The sequence below is a fragment of the Xenopus laevis genome, chromosome 2S, assembly GCF_017654675.1.
Source record: "Xenopus laevis strain J_2021 chromosome 2S, Xenopus_laevis_v10.1, whole genome shotgun sequence".
NCBI lineage: Eukaryota > Metazoa > Chordata > Amphibia > Anura > Pipidae > Xenopus > Xenopus laevis.
Genome location: NC_054374.1, coordinates 14046825 through 14061511, shown reverse-complemented (window position 1 = coordinate 14061511; position 14687 = coordinate 14046825). Strand labels below are relative to the sequence as shown.

General features: G+C 36.7%; 1 protein-coding gene across 2 annotated transcripts in view; it reads left to right on the top strand.

Annotated features, from left to right (window-relative positions):
* Positions 1–13623, top strand: part of pros1.S (protein S S homeolog) — a 39039-nt gene extending 25416 nt beyond the window's left edge. Inside the window, exons 9-15 of one of the 2 annotated variants that reach the window (XM_018248852.2) lie at positions 1270–1388; positions 4602–4791; positions 6624–6788; positions 8439–8607; positions 10191–10336; positions 10679–10910; positions 12452–13623. In XM_018248852.2, coding sequence (XP_018104341.1) covers positions 1270–1388; positions 4602–4791; positions 6624–6788; positions 8439–8607; positions 10191–10336; positions 10679–10910; positions 12452–12594 — 1164 coding nt within the window. In that variant the 3' untranslated portion in view covers positions 12595–13623. Of the gene's footprint in view, positions 1–1269; positions 1389–4601; positions 4792–6623; positions 6789–8438; positions 8608–10190; positions 10337–10678; positions 10911–12448 lie in introns of both variants that reach the window. The other variant, XM_018248851.2, reaches the window with a different exon arrangement.
* The last annotated feature ends 1064 nt before the right edge of the window (positions 13624–14687 follow it).

The following is a 14687-nucleotide window of genomic DNA, read 5'->3' as shown; positions in this document are numbered from 1 at the left end:
TTCTGCGGGTTTGAGTTTACTTTTGTCTATGAGATGTAATAGCTCAATGCTGCCATCCTGTGGTGCTGTAAATATGTTACTGTTACATTGTATAGTCATTGGATATATTTAGGTTAAACTGCTTGAGGGAAATCTGAGCATCACTCATGAATTATAAGGGATAATGTACCCCCTACTGTAAATGATAAGGATATTAGAAGTCACTGAGGGGTTGTTCTGTGACCATATAAAGGAACAAGGGTGCAGGCTGAGTTATACAGGGAACTCTGAGTATCACTCGTTTATTATAAGGGATAATGTACCCCCTACTGTAAATGATAAGGATATTAGAAGTCACTGAGGGGTTGTTCTGTGACCATATAAAGGCACAAGGCTGCAGGTTGAGTTATACAGGGAACTCTGAGTATCACTCATGTATTATAAGGGATAATGTACCCCCTACTGTAAATGATAAGGATATTAGAGGTCACTGAGGGGTTGTTCTGTGACCATATAAAGGCACAAGGCTTCAGGCTGAGTTATACAGGGAACTCTGAGTATCACTCATGTATTATACGGGATAATGTACCCCCTGCTGTAAATTATAAGGATATTAGAAGTCACTGTGGGGTTCTGTGACCATATAAAGGCACAAGGCTACAGGCTGAGTTATACAGGGAACTCTGAGTATCACTCATGTATTATAAGGGATAATGTACCCCCTACTGTAAATGATAAGGATATTAGAAGTCACTGAGGGGTTGTTCTGTGACCATATAAAGGCACAAGGCTGCAGGCTGAGTTATACAGGGAACTCTGAGTATCACTCATGTATTATAAGGGATAATGTACCCCCTACTGTAAATGATAAGGATATTAGAAGTCACTGAGGGGTTGTTCTGTGACCATATAAAGGCACAAGGCTGCAGGCTGAGTTATACAGGGAACTCTGAGTATCACTCATGTATTATAAGGGATAATGTACCCCCTACTGTAAATGATAAGGATATTAGAGGTCACTGAGGGGTTGTTCTGTGACCATATAAAGGCACAAGGCTTCAGGCTGAGTTATACAGGGAACTCTGAGTATCACTCATGTATTATAAGGGATAATGTACCCCCTACTGTAAATGATAAGGATATTAGAAATCAATTAAAGAGCTCTGCAGATTATGATAAATACATGTTTATAATGATAATAAAAATATATGCCCAGTCATGGCTGGAATATAAGGGCAAACTGTTATTAGACCTATGTAATTCCTCCTTTCCTTACCACTTTTTCTCTAGAGTATTCCTGTTTGTGTCCCGCTTAATCTTGAAACAAATTATGAGCTGCTGTTCCTGGCTGAACAGTTCACAGGGATACCAGTAGTGTATTTAAGATTCAAACTGCCTGATGTTAGTCGGTAAGCATTACTTATCTTTATATGCTTTTTTTGTATAAAAAAAACTGGAAGAATGAAAGCAAAAAAAAAACTAATAAACACATATAAATAAAGGATTAACTGCAACACATATTGTGGATAATTTATTAAAACAGGGGCAAGATGGTGAAATGTTAAAAGGAAACTTAATTTTCAGTCTGTTAACTTAAGATATGAACCCTCGCCTTGACTGTAACTGCAATTTTTTCTTTATTTTTTCTTTCTTTTTTTTTTACTCTTTAAACTTAATAAAATTTAAATTACAAAAAAAAGATATGAACCCTCTATATCACCAGCTTGTGATTCTCTTTTTCCACCAATTATGATTGTGTTTGGAAGATCTAGGGGCAGATTTATCAAGGGTCGAATTTCAAGTTTATCCCATCAAGTCCCATAAACTTGAAATTCAAAAAAGAATGACCAATCGAAATTTATTTAAAAAAAATTATATTTGGGTGAATAGGATCAAGCAAATTCGATTAAAATTTTTTCACCAAAAATTTTTTTTTTCAACATTCCACCAAACGACTCCAAACTTATTGTAGGAGGTCCCCCACAGGCAAAAACACCAATTCGGCAGGTTTTAGATGACGAATAATCAAATTTGAATTCTTAAATGGACAGTACGGGGCAGATTTATCAAAGGAATTTTTTGAATTCTTGAATTGAAAAAATTCAAATTTCAAGTGTTTTTTGTGTACTTTGACTAGGGAATAGTTCAAATTCGATTCGAATTTGAAAAAAAATTCAAATTTCAAAATTTATTATGTACTGTCCCTTTAAGAATTAGACTACTGCCAATCTAAAACCTGCCAAATTGGTGTTTTAGCCTATGGGGGGACCTTCTACAATCAATTTGGAGTCATTTGGTGGACTTTTGAAAAAAAAAAAACATGAAACAAAATAGAAACATGATTAATTTCAGAATTCAAATTTCGAATTTTTTTTAAACTCGAATCTAATTTTGACTATTCCCTAGTCGAATTCGAATTTTCAATTCGACCCTTGATAAATCTGCCTCCTAGTGTAAAACATGGGGCAGATTTATCAAGGGTCAAATTTCGAGTTCAATTCAACTCCCATAAACTCGAAATTAGAAAAAAACGACCAATCAAAATTTATTGAAAAAAAAATCTAATTTTTTAAAATCGGGTGAATAGGATTGAGCTGCAAATTCTAATCGGATTCTAATCAAATTCAATTGAATTCGATTCAAATTTTTCACTAAAAAAAAAATTGTATCGCCAAAATTTTTTTTCAAAAGTTCACCAAACTACTCCAAATTGATTGTAGAAGGTACCCCATAGGCTAAAACACCAATTTGGCAGGGTTTCGATGGCGAATAGTCAAATTCAAATTCTTAAAGAGACAGTGCATGATAAATTTCAAAATTCGAATTTCAAATTTATTTTAAATTCAAATCAAATATGGACCATTTCGTAGTTGAATTACACTAAAATAAACTCGAAATTAGAATTTAAAAATTAGAATTTTCAGTTCTTCCCCTGATAAATCTGCCCCATGTGCCTTTGGCAGATACAAGTGTTTCATTCACTCACTTTGAGAGCAGAAGGGTCACACACAGCAAGCACAACAGTAGCACTCTGATATTGAAATCACAAGATGAAATTGAAGGCAATACAATTCAGAGATATCCAGTCTCTTGACTTACTACTATATCTCCCAACACCCCCCAACTGCCTCCGGCCCAAGGCAGAACAACCTCTGGATAAATGTAAAAGGTTACTTTGCAGCAACATAGCCAGAGGCATTTTATTTAGGGGCACATTTACTTAGCTCGAGTGAAGGAATAGAATAAAAAATACTTCGAATTTCAAAGGTTTTTTTTGGCTACTTCGACCATCGAATTGGCTACTTCGACTACGACTTCGACTTCGAATCGAACGATTCAAACTAAAAATTGTTCGACTATTCGACCATTCGATAGTCGAAGTACTGTCTCTTTAAAAAAACTTCAACCCCCTACTTCGCCACCTAAAACCTACCTAGCATCAATGTTAGCCTATGGGTAAGATCCCCATAGGCTTTCTAGCCAATTTTTGATCAAAGGAAAATTGTTCGATCAATGGATTAAAATCCTTCGAATCGTTCGATTCGAAGTATTTAATCGTTCGATTGAATGATTTTTCCTACGATCGTTCGAAACGAATGAATAGCGGTAAATCCTTTGACTTCGATATTCGAAGGCTTTTACTTCGACGGTCGAATATCGAGGGTTAATTAACCCTCGATAGTCGACCCTAAGTAAATGTGCCCCTTAGTATTATGTTTTTCTAGCCGATTTTCCAACATACAAATCCGAGCAGTAAAAGGTATGGTAGGCTCATCAGGGTTTGGGAGAAAAGGTTCAGACTACTGCAGAGGTATAAGACATCTCATCGTCAATTGGTTATGTTTTGGTAGCCTAGGATGAGTAGAGTATAACAGTGCTTTATTAGCATGTTCATGCAGCCATTACACAACAGTAACTTCCAACTCTATCACTCTTAAGCAGTATAGAAAGTACTATGTATACACAGTATAACTCATGGGCACAGTGACACCTGCAGGCCATTTGTTTAAACAACACATTTAGCTTTCTGCCACAGTTTAAGTACACCAGCCAATGCTGCCCTGTGCTTCTCAAGTAACACAATATATTAAGCAGGGCAGTACCTTGCTGGAATTTTTGTTGCTACTTATGTGCCTGTTGTTGCCTCACATAAATATGACCTAAATTATTGTGGCTGCCTTAATATATGATCAGTGATGGGTGAATTTGCGCCGTTTCGCGAATTTCGTCTCGTTTTTTTACGCCGGTGCCCTTTTTTTACGCCGGCGCCCGTTTTTGACGCCGGCGTCCATTTTTGACTCCGGCGTCCGTTTTTTAGAGAAAAAAAAGAATCGCGCAAATTCGCCGCAAATTCGCGCCTGGCGGATAAATTCGCCCATCACTATATATGATCAGTTTTATGGAGGGCTACAGCAGTGTTTTCCATTTGTTTCGATGAAATTCGTGTCTTCAGGATCTGTTGCTACAGAAAGTTACTCTTTCAGATTCACCTCCAAAGACTGGCTGCTGCATGTGCCATGAGCCTAAAGCAGTTCATGCTCTCGGTTTAACTGGACAAGATTCATTTTTATAGGTAATCTTTAAGGGTCATGGATGTTTTATCTGTCATTTTTCAAAAACAGCTTTTCAGCTGAATTCGACTTTCGAACATACGATGGAGAGGGAGTGATTTTGTACGCAGAGTCTGCCGATAGTACGTCGTGGTTCCTGCTTGCTCTCCGCGATGGGAAGATTGAAATTCAGTTTAAGAATGAATTGTGGACAAAAGTAACAACTGGCGGCAAGGCAATCAATAATGGGGAGTGGCATATTGTAAGTTGCCCCTTCCTTCCTTTCCTTCTCCAATACCTTTGCTCTGAACAAAGTCTTATATGCACATTTGACAAACCAAGTAGAAGACAACCCAAGCCTTCTACATGGTCCTCTACTTTTATGTTCCTTGATGTTAAACCTTCTACTCTTCCTTCTGATAATCCTTCTAATTACAAATACCACCCTTCTGATGATCTATCTCTATGTCTCCTGCTAATTTCAGATTCCATCCTTACCCTCCTTTCTGATCCTCCTCCACCTAAGTTCAGATCCTTCTGATGTATATAAGTATGATTTATATCTTTATCTCCTTGTTATTTCAGATCCCATCCTTTTGATCCCCCCCCCCCCTCTAACTGGATCCCATCCTTCTGATGTACTGTAAAGGGATGCACCGAATCCAGGATTCGGTTCGGGATTCGGCCTTTTTCAGCAGGATTCAGATTCACAATCCTTGTGCCTGTCTGAACCTGAATCCGAATCCTAATTTGCATATGTAAATTAGGGGCAGGTAGGGAAATCACATGACTTTTCTTCACAAAAGAAGATTTTTTTCCCCTCTTTTTCCTTTCTTGCCCCTTATTAGGATTCGGTTTGGTATTCGCCCGAATCTTTCACCAAGGATTTGGGGATTCGGTCCATCCCTAGTACTGTATATATATATCTATGATCTGTATCCAGTGTTCCCCCTAAACTGTGCCCTTGAGGCCAGTGCACACAACAAATTGTGGTACGCACAACAATTTTTGTGTGAAAATAAAAAAAGAATTATTAATTCTGACCTGAGAACATAAATAATAAAATTTTTTGCACACATATCTGAGAAGGAATTAAAGTGAACATTACCTATATTGTATCTATATCTCCTTCTAATTTCAGATCCAATCCTTACTCCCTTACTTCCTTCTGACCCTCCTTCTATCGATCCTATGCTTTTGATCTATATATCTATGATCTATATCTATACAGGTATGAAACTGGTTATCCAGAATGTTCGGGACCTGGGGATTTCCAGAATTGGAGGGTATTATCTGAAAATTTCTGATATTTTTATATAAAATAGTACGACCAAATCTGTACTGATTTTTACCCTTATATATCAATCCTTTTTCGAAAATTTCACTTGTGGGAAAAAAACTTGATAGTCTACAAAAAAATGGATTGTAGAATGTTTCGGATTTTTGCCCGAAAACCACAAAATGTTCAGATTATTGTACGAAACTCAGAGCAGATCAGGATGTCGTCGGGACTTCTCCCATTGACTTCTACAGGAACTGAGCAGGTCTGAGTTTGAGTACTTTGTAATTCGCACTTTTAACACCCTTGGGCTTTAAAAATTCCAAAAAAATTGTGGTTTTTTTCCCACCAAAAATTCATATTTTATACGAAAAAACCATCAAATTTTTCCAGTTTTTGGCATTCGGACTTTGATAAATTACCCCCTAAATCATCTAAACAAATTAAGATTAAATAAACCCATCAAAATAGTTTTGCCTCCAATAAGTTTTAAGAATATCTAAAGGTGGCCATACATGGTCAGATTTAACCTCTGCATCTTATTAGTCAATGTATAGGGGTATGGCCACTTTTAGTTAGGATCAAGTACAAGGTACTGTTTTATTATTACAGAGAAAAAGGAAACTATTTTTAAAAGTCTGAATTATTTGATTATAATTCAGAGATTTCTGGATAATGGGTTTTCGGATAACAGATCCCATACCTGTTTCTCCTTCTGAGTTTAGATTCCATCCTTCTGATGGTGGAATTAAATTCCAGTATACTTATAACAGAATGATCATCATGGCAAAAACAGTTTGGCTTTTCTGTTGTAGATAACTGTGGAAGAGTTGGAGAACATCATCAGTGTAAAAATAGCAAAAGAAGCCGTAATGAACATCAATAACCCAAGAAGCCTCTTCAAATCCTCAAATGGTATTTTAGAAATAAAAGTCTACATTGCAGGATTGCCCAGAAAAGTTGATAATATCATTAAACCGGTGAGTGTAAATTGTAACGCCCATTTGTTTTATATAATGTGAAAGCATCAGTTGGTACTATGCTGGCAACAGTCCAGGGGTTCCTAAATTGTGCTAAGAAGGTATCATGAGTTACAGTTGTAAACTGTAATGAAAACAATGAATGTTACCTAACATTTACCAGAAGAAGCATATCCAGAACAAATGGAATGCCATATTGAGGCATTTTGGAATCGTATATTGGATGGACCAAGTATTCCCCCTACACTTCAGAGGGTTTGCAAGCAAGCATCAAATGCCTTCAATAATCTTAATGTGTAATAAAATTTCCCCCCTAGGTATACAATTTATATGGGCTTTATATGAACAATACTACCAGTAGCCTTCAAACAAATATGTTTAAGCGTTTCTGGACATTATCAGAAACAAATGTAGGTGAGTAAGGAGTAGATCATGGATCATATTTTTTGTTTCTCCCATTTATAAAACACTTTCTACAGCCCTGGAAAAGTGTATTTTTTTTATAGCACCAGATATTTCTGTTCTATTTGCAAAGCAATCTAAGGATGGAATGAGGTTAAAATAAAATATTAAAATAAAACATAACACCTCCTGACTTCAGTTGTGACGTTAACTACAGGGAAAACCCCTTATGGAAGGTGGTGATGCCAAGACGTATATAGATATGGATTTTATACCTACCTAGGATTACAAATATTTTAAAATATTGGGCTGAGACAAGTATGATTTTGAGCACATTCATCATGTTTTTCCCCAACATGCATTTGTCCCAGAATTCTAGCGACATTGCAGGAACAACAGGGCAATTTGCTTGGCTCAACAGTTTCAACCGCAATTGCGTCCATTTCAGCAAAATAGATGCCATTGCATGTACACTTCATCGCAAATATTTTTGGAGTCTACCTGGCATCAATTACGTTGTTCAATGTGCAAGTGACACCTGTGCCCTATTCTTTAGGTGCAACTGCTCGCTGTGACCATTGACGTAGGGGGAACCCCGGAAATATTGCCACCTCCATACCAGGCTGTAGCTCCAAGGTTCCCAATGTGTATAAGAAACGGATCCGCACACACGCTAATTAATGCAGTCGGGGAATATCCCTGATGAAGGGTGGGTTCCCCCCCCCCTGAACCCCCCCGAAACGTTGATGTTTGGAGGCTGAATAAAAGGAGATATTCCCCGACTGCATTAATCAGCGTGTGTGCGGATCCGTTTCTTGGTTGCTAAGGGACCTGGCCGGGTCAACGGAAGGAACGCACCACCAATTGCAGGATTGGTGAACTACAGGTGTGCGGTAGGAGAATTACATTGGCTCCAAGGTTCCCGACATCCCTGTGTCAATAGGTGCAGCAACGCCCAAGTCGGAACAGAAGGTAGTAAAGACTTAGAGGAGCTGAGCCCAACTATATGAAAGTGTGAAGAGCATATTTGGATGAAAGTAGTTTTAGAGGCAACTAATTTTGGGGAAAAGTGCAAATTGTCCACTATTGTGTTTTCATGAGGAACGTATTTTATTATTTTGCACTAAATTACTTTCCCCCCCAGTTTATAGACATTTGTTACATTTATGAATCATCTTAGCAAAGCCTTGCATTTTCATACAGTACATAGCCAACCTAATCCTTCACAATTGTATCCTCAACTTTCAGATTAACCCGCGATTAGATGGTTGTATACGTGGATGGAACTTGATGAATCAGGGAGCTTTGGGAGTAAAGGAAGTTATTCAAGGAAAACAGAGTAAACATTGTTTAGTGACTGTGGAAAGAGGTTCCTACTACCCTGGGGGTGGAGTGGCCCGTTTTATAATGAACTATAGTAAGTATATTGTATAATGTTTTACTCCATGCCAAGCTGTTTTTGAGGGCAAATTAAATGTGTCAATGTCTCAACTGCAATAGAAGATCTATGGGTAGATAGAATAATTTCTGACTCTCTAACCTAATCAAGCATCAAATTATAGTGTATTTTCTTTATAGCCCGAGGGCTCCTAAACTATGTGCTTGCCCCAGGAAAGCTCAAGGCAGTAAACGAACTTGAACTATATTTAGGGTGACATTTTAAATGAAGCCAGAACTTTGGTATGGTACAGATCTTAAAGCAACCTTGCAAGGAGCAAATGGAAGTGCTGATCAAATCTTTGACCTGACAGACTAGAAGGTTGTTAAAGGGTAATCTACTTCATCCTCTCAATTGTAAGATCTTCTGAAGTCTTCTCAGCAAAGTGTCCATCATTATGCCAGTGCATCATTGTCTGTTTCTTTCTAAACAATGACAGAAGTACCTTCACAAGGAGCTAGACTCAAATGTTATAGACTTCTCACTCAGCCTGTAACTACCTGTGTTCTGTTTATTGTTCTCCCTCCTAACCTTGTATTACATCTTTATGCAACAAAAAGTCTTGACCAATGTTTTTATGCTGTTCTTCTTCAACCTAGACCTAAAATGATCAGATAAGGCTTGTGTCTCAGGGTGAGGTTAGTAGAAGTGCCTTGTGGTTGGGCAAAATATGTTTATTTTGTGGATGGGTTAATTAGCCGGTAATGTAGAAATCCTTAAAACCCACCTAAAATTGGAAGCTGCTGATCTCCTAGTGTGGTGGCTTTAGAGTCATGTTAGAGATTAGCAAGCTCTAGTTGAAAGAGTTAAAAGTTACTTCATTTTGAACTGTCTTAATAATCCGTTTCCAAAAAGGATTGGTTATAAAAAGCAAATGACATGTTATAAATGATGAACAAATACATTCATGGATTTGCGGTTGAATTTCCACATTTCGCAGCCGACTAATGTTTTCGCAAAACTGCTATAAGAATTCGCTGGCGAAAAATCCGCTGCATCCAAAAAAATTTGTCGCGTGTCAAAATTGGCGCGCAAATATGTATTGTCACGCGTCCAAATTATTCGAACGCCTGTTGATTTTAATGCATTTGGATAAAATAGTTGCGCGTATAAAAATTTACGTGCGGAATTATTTTGACGCCCACTGACTTAAATGAGTTTTGCAAATTTTTCGTGACTAATTTTCTGGCAAAGCAAAACAGGACAGATTCGTCCATCACTACATATTATATATAGGTACATTGTATTTATTAAACTTGACACAGAGAAGTAGTGATGGCCAAATTCTCCCATTTCCGACACGCGTCCAAAATGAATTTGCCTGCGAATGTTCACGGCAGTTTTGCGAATTTATTCGCCGGTGCCAAAACGCGGAAATTCAACGTGAATTTGCGCCTGCCGAATTTATTCGCCCATTACTGCTGAGAAGCTCTCTTGAGTCTTCAGTGGGTCCAATAGAGAGATACTCAGATATATATGTATGCCTTACAGTTTAGACCATCAGAAAGCAGATTGTTATTTTAAAATAAATCACATTTATTTATTTAACCTGTTTCCATAAGATGTTTCAACAAATGACGAATGGGTAGCGAATATCACCTTTAATATTAGATCATCTACTGGAATCGGAGTCATGTTTTCTCTGGTGAATGGTGAGACCGTGCCTCTCGCTATTGCTATTGAGGATCTTGGATCTGACTTCCTACAGGTATCACTTCTTTTTCCCACCTTGAACACCAGCAGGAGCGTGACTTGGTTACGGATTTGTTTAGCCAGAATTGCAACAGACCCTGTCACTGTTTTTGCACAAGCATACTTATATAATTTAGTTACAGATATGTAACAGCTAATTACAAGGGATAGAATAGATAGAACCCCTCAATTCGTATCTGTGTAGGACTCCACAGAAGGTAACAGAGTAAACAATATTGTCCTATTTGATGACTATAAAACTCCATTGTGTTCCACCTGTAGACCTATGGGTTGCGTTGAGGGTTCCATCATATTGCACCATTTTCTTAATTTGATTCCATCTTTCTTCTGTTCTTAGGGCATTGTGGTCAGCATACATAGTGCCACTGTCGCACGACTGACAACAAAGAGAATATGTACAGACAAAAACCTTCTAATAAGTGTGAGCATCACAAAAAACACTCTTGTGCTAAATGCTAATTCCTATACGGACATTACTTATGCAAGCCAAGTGGAACTGGATAAGCAACTCTCTATCCTGGACCAAGCAATGCAAGAGAATCCTGATACTTATTTAGGAGGGATTCCAGGTAATTCATCTGCACTTGTTCATAGATCGATAGATGATGATAGAGATTGAAAGATAGATAGATAGATGATAGATAGATAGGTGATAGATAAGATACAATAGATAGATAGATGATAGATAAGAGACAGTAGATAGATAGATGATATATTGATGGATAGATAAGAGACAATAAATAGATATCAGACAGTAGATAGTTTATAGATAAATATATGACAATAGACAGATGATAGATAAGAGACGATAGATAGGTGATAGATCGATTCCTAGATGATATAGATAGATTGATAGATAGATAGATGATATATAGATGATAGATAGATAGATCGATAGATAGATAGATAGATAGATAGATAGATAGATAGATAGATAGATAGATAGATAGATAAGATAGAGACAATGATAGATAGATAGATAGATAGATAGATAGATAGATAGATAGATAGATAGATAGATAGATAGATAGATAGATAGATAGATAGATAGATAGATAGATAGATAGATAGATAGATAGATAGATAGATAGATGGATGGATAGATAGATAGATAGATGGATAGATAGATAGATAGATGATAGATGGATAGATAATAGATCGATGATGGATGCATGGATAGATTATAGATTAAATAGATAGATAGATGATCGATGATGGATGCATGGATAGATAGTAGACAGTATATAGATGATAGATGATATATTGATAGATAGATAAGAGACAATAGATAGATAGTAGATAGATAGATAGATAGATAGATAGATAGATAGATAGATAGATAGATAGATAGATAGATGGATAGATGGATAGATGAATAGATGGATAGATGGATAGATGGATAGATGGATAGATGAATAGATGGATAGATGGATAGATGGATAGATGGATAGATGGATAGATAGATAATAGATGGATAGATAGATAATAGATGGATAGATAATAGATCGATGATGGATGCATGGATAGATTATACATTAAATAGATAGATAGATGATTAATAGATGGATGGATGGATGGATTATAGATTAGATAGATGGATGGATAGATAGATGATAGATAGATAGATAGATAGATAGATAGATAGAGCCATTGTTATTTAACTGAAGGTATACTGGAGATCTGAACACTAGAGACTATTGAGAGTCACATTCTGTGTCTTTCTCCAATACTAACATCATTTTTGGTCTGTTGTGCCTTTAGCTAAGAATTGTGCATTAGTTAATAACATGCAGCGAAATAGAAACAGATCCCAAAGATATTTTGTTCTAGATGATGAAGCAATTATTAAAAAAATGAAAAACGTTTTTAAGGAGACACTTGACTATAAAAGGTTGCATTTAATGATTAGTAGCGATTTAATCTTAGCCTTCTTTTTGTTGTCTCGACTAGAGTATGATTAAAGACGGAACTCTTCATTTATAGATTACAGCAATTTAATCATGGGTAATCATGGTTTTTGTATGTATTGAGAGAAGAGTGTGATTACTGACTGCACAATTAAAGGCATATTTTTTTTTCCACTAATGAGGCATAATGGTTTTTCCAGCAGATATCCCTGTGGCAGCTACTCCAGTCTCTGCTCATTACGTTGGATGCATGGACGTGACTATCAATAACGAACTGATGGATTTGGATGGAGCCGTTTCTAAGCAAAACGATATTCGATCACATTCCTGTCCTCTAATTTTATAGTTCTCTGCCTCATATTTTAAACATTTAGTAAGCACTACTGGCCAACTAAACTATTATATTATTATTATTATTATTATTATTATTATTATTATGTTACGGATGAGATGTGCCTGTGCATACACTCTATTTAATATGATGTGAACGCTTAGACAAATTATATTTAGGCATTAGGGAATTTATTCAGAAGTTGGAATGACATTTTAGGAAAAGACCATGCTTTGCCTTCAATATGTTATTTTTTTTTTACTTTCTCTTTAAAACCCCCTTTAAAGAAAATTGGGGGATTTAAAGCAATTGAGACAACCTGGGCTCCACCAGGAATGCCATTTTCTCCCCTCCACAAAACGAAATATTGGGGGTAATATAACACAGGTATGGGAACCGTTATCCGGAAATACATTATCCAAAAAAATCCAAATAATGGAAAGGCCATCTCCCATTGACTTCATTTTATCCAATTAATCCATTTTTTTTAAAATGATTTCCTTTTTCTCTGTAATAATAAATCAGTAGCTTGTACTTGATCCCAACTAAGATATAATTAATCCTTATTGGAGGCAAAACCAGCCTTTTTGGTTTATTTAATAATTACATGATTTTCTAGTAGAGTTGTGGTATGAAGATCCCAATTACGGAAAGATTTGTTATCTGGAGAACCCCAGGTCCCGAGCATTCTGGATAACAGGTCCCATACCTGTAGTTTAAATGTATTTATGACTTGTTTAAACTACTCTTTCAGCTTGGGTTTTCTTTATATTCATAGTATACATTTGGTGACCTATAAGATTTTATTACCTAATTTCCTTGAATTTAAAATGGCCTTCAGTGCTCTGTCAAATTTGTGAGTCAAATGTAGCATGGATAACAATTACATTTTCTATTTAAAAAAAGAAAAAGTATTAACATTTTAAATAATGGAACCTAGTATCACAGTTAATACAGTGCAATATAAGATAAGGAGGTTCCCTGAATGAAATATAAACCTTCCTGTAATGGAACAAAATAAACTCTTTTTTTGTTTACAACAAATAAAGTTTTGTTATTCTTGCTTAATTACAATTGAAATGAATGTATTGTACTTCTGGAACATAAAGCTTGCTGTGATATATGTTAGATATGGGTTGACATGCTTTTAGCATCAGAACTAGCGATGGGCAAATAAATTCGCCAGGCACGAGCTCACAGGGAATTTCCGGGTTTTGCTGCCGGTTAATAAATTTGCAAAACTCCCTTGAAAATTCGCTGGCGTCAAAAAAATTTGGACCAGCGTGGGAAAAGTCGCTTGCGTCAAAACCATTGCGTGCCAACTTTATTCAGACGCCCATTGACTTTAACACCGGGGTCAAATTTGACTGGAAATTCAAAAATTTTTCGTCTAATCGAAACGGGAGAAATTTGCCCATCACTAGTCAGGACTGAAATTAGCCTAAAAAGGAAATTTGGGCAAGGCAGGATTTCCCGCTTGAGTTAAAATTGTGCATCAAAATATACAGTACATACAATATAAAATTGAAATAGAGAGAACGAAAACATGTCAATGGGTCTGTCTGGTGCTGAGCAAAGACTTTGTTTAGTAACAACATTTTTAAAATATTTGGCGAACACATTTGGAAACTTTCAATTCTGTGTTCCAGTGCTTCTAATTTAACTTTGTATTACTGCTGAAAAAGTCCATGGGGCAGATTCGCTAAAGGGCGAAGTGGCCATTGCTAGCGAAAATTCGCTAGAAATCCAATCCACAGGGACATCGCAATTCACTAGCGAAAGAGACGGTCGCTAGCGTTCATTCGCACTCTTTCACTAGGCAACTTTTCGAAAGGTCATTACTCCTTTTTTTTTGGCCTTACATTTTCCCCAGACATTTGAGAACATGTGGAACATTCATTTTACAGTGGGCTTATATTTCACAAATATAGGGTACATTTTTCATCAGCTCTGTATCTGTAAGGAGTGCTCAACGGTGCTCCGTAACCCATTGGTGTCTTCGGCAAGATGGCGGCGCCCAGGGGAGCCATGTGGGACGTCAGATGCTGATGCGTCAAGAACGTGATGTGTGACATCATCACGCACGTTTGGTGAAAATCTGCCTTTAA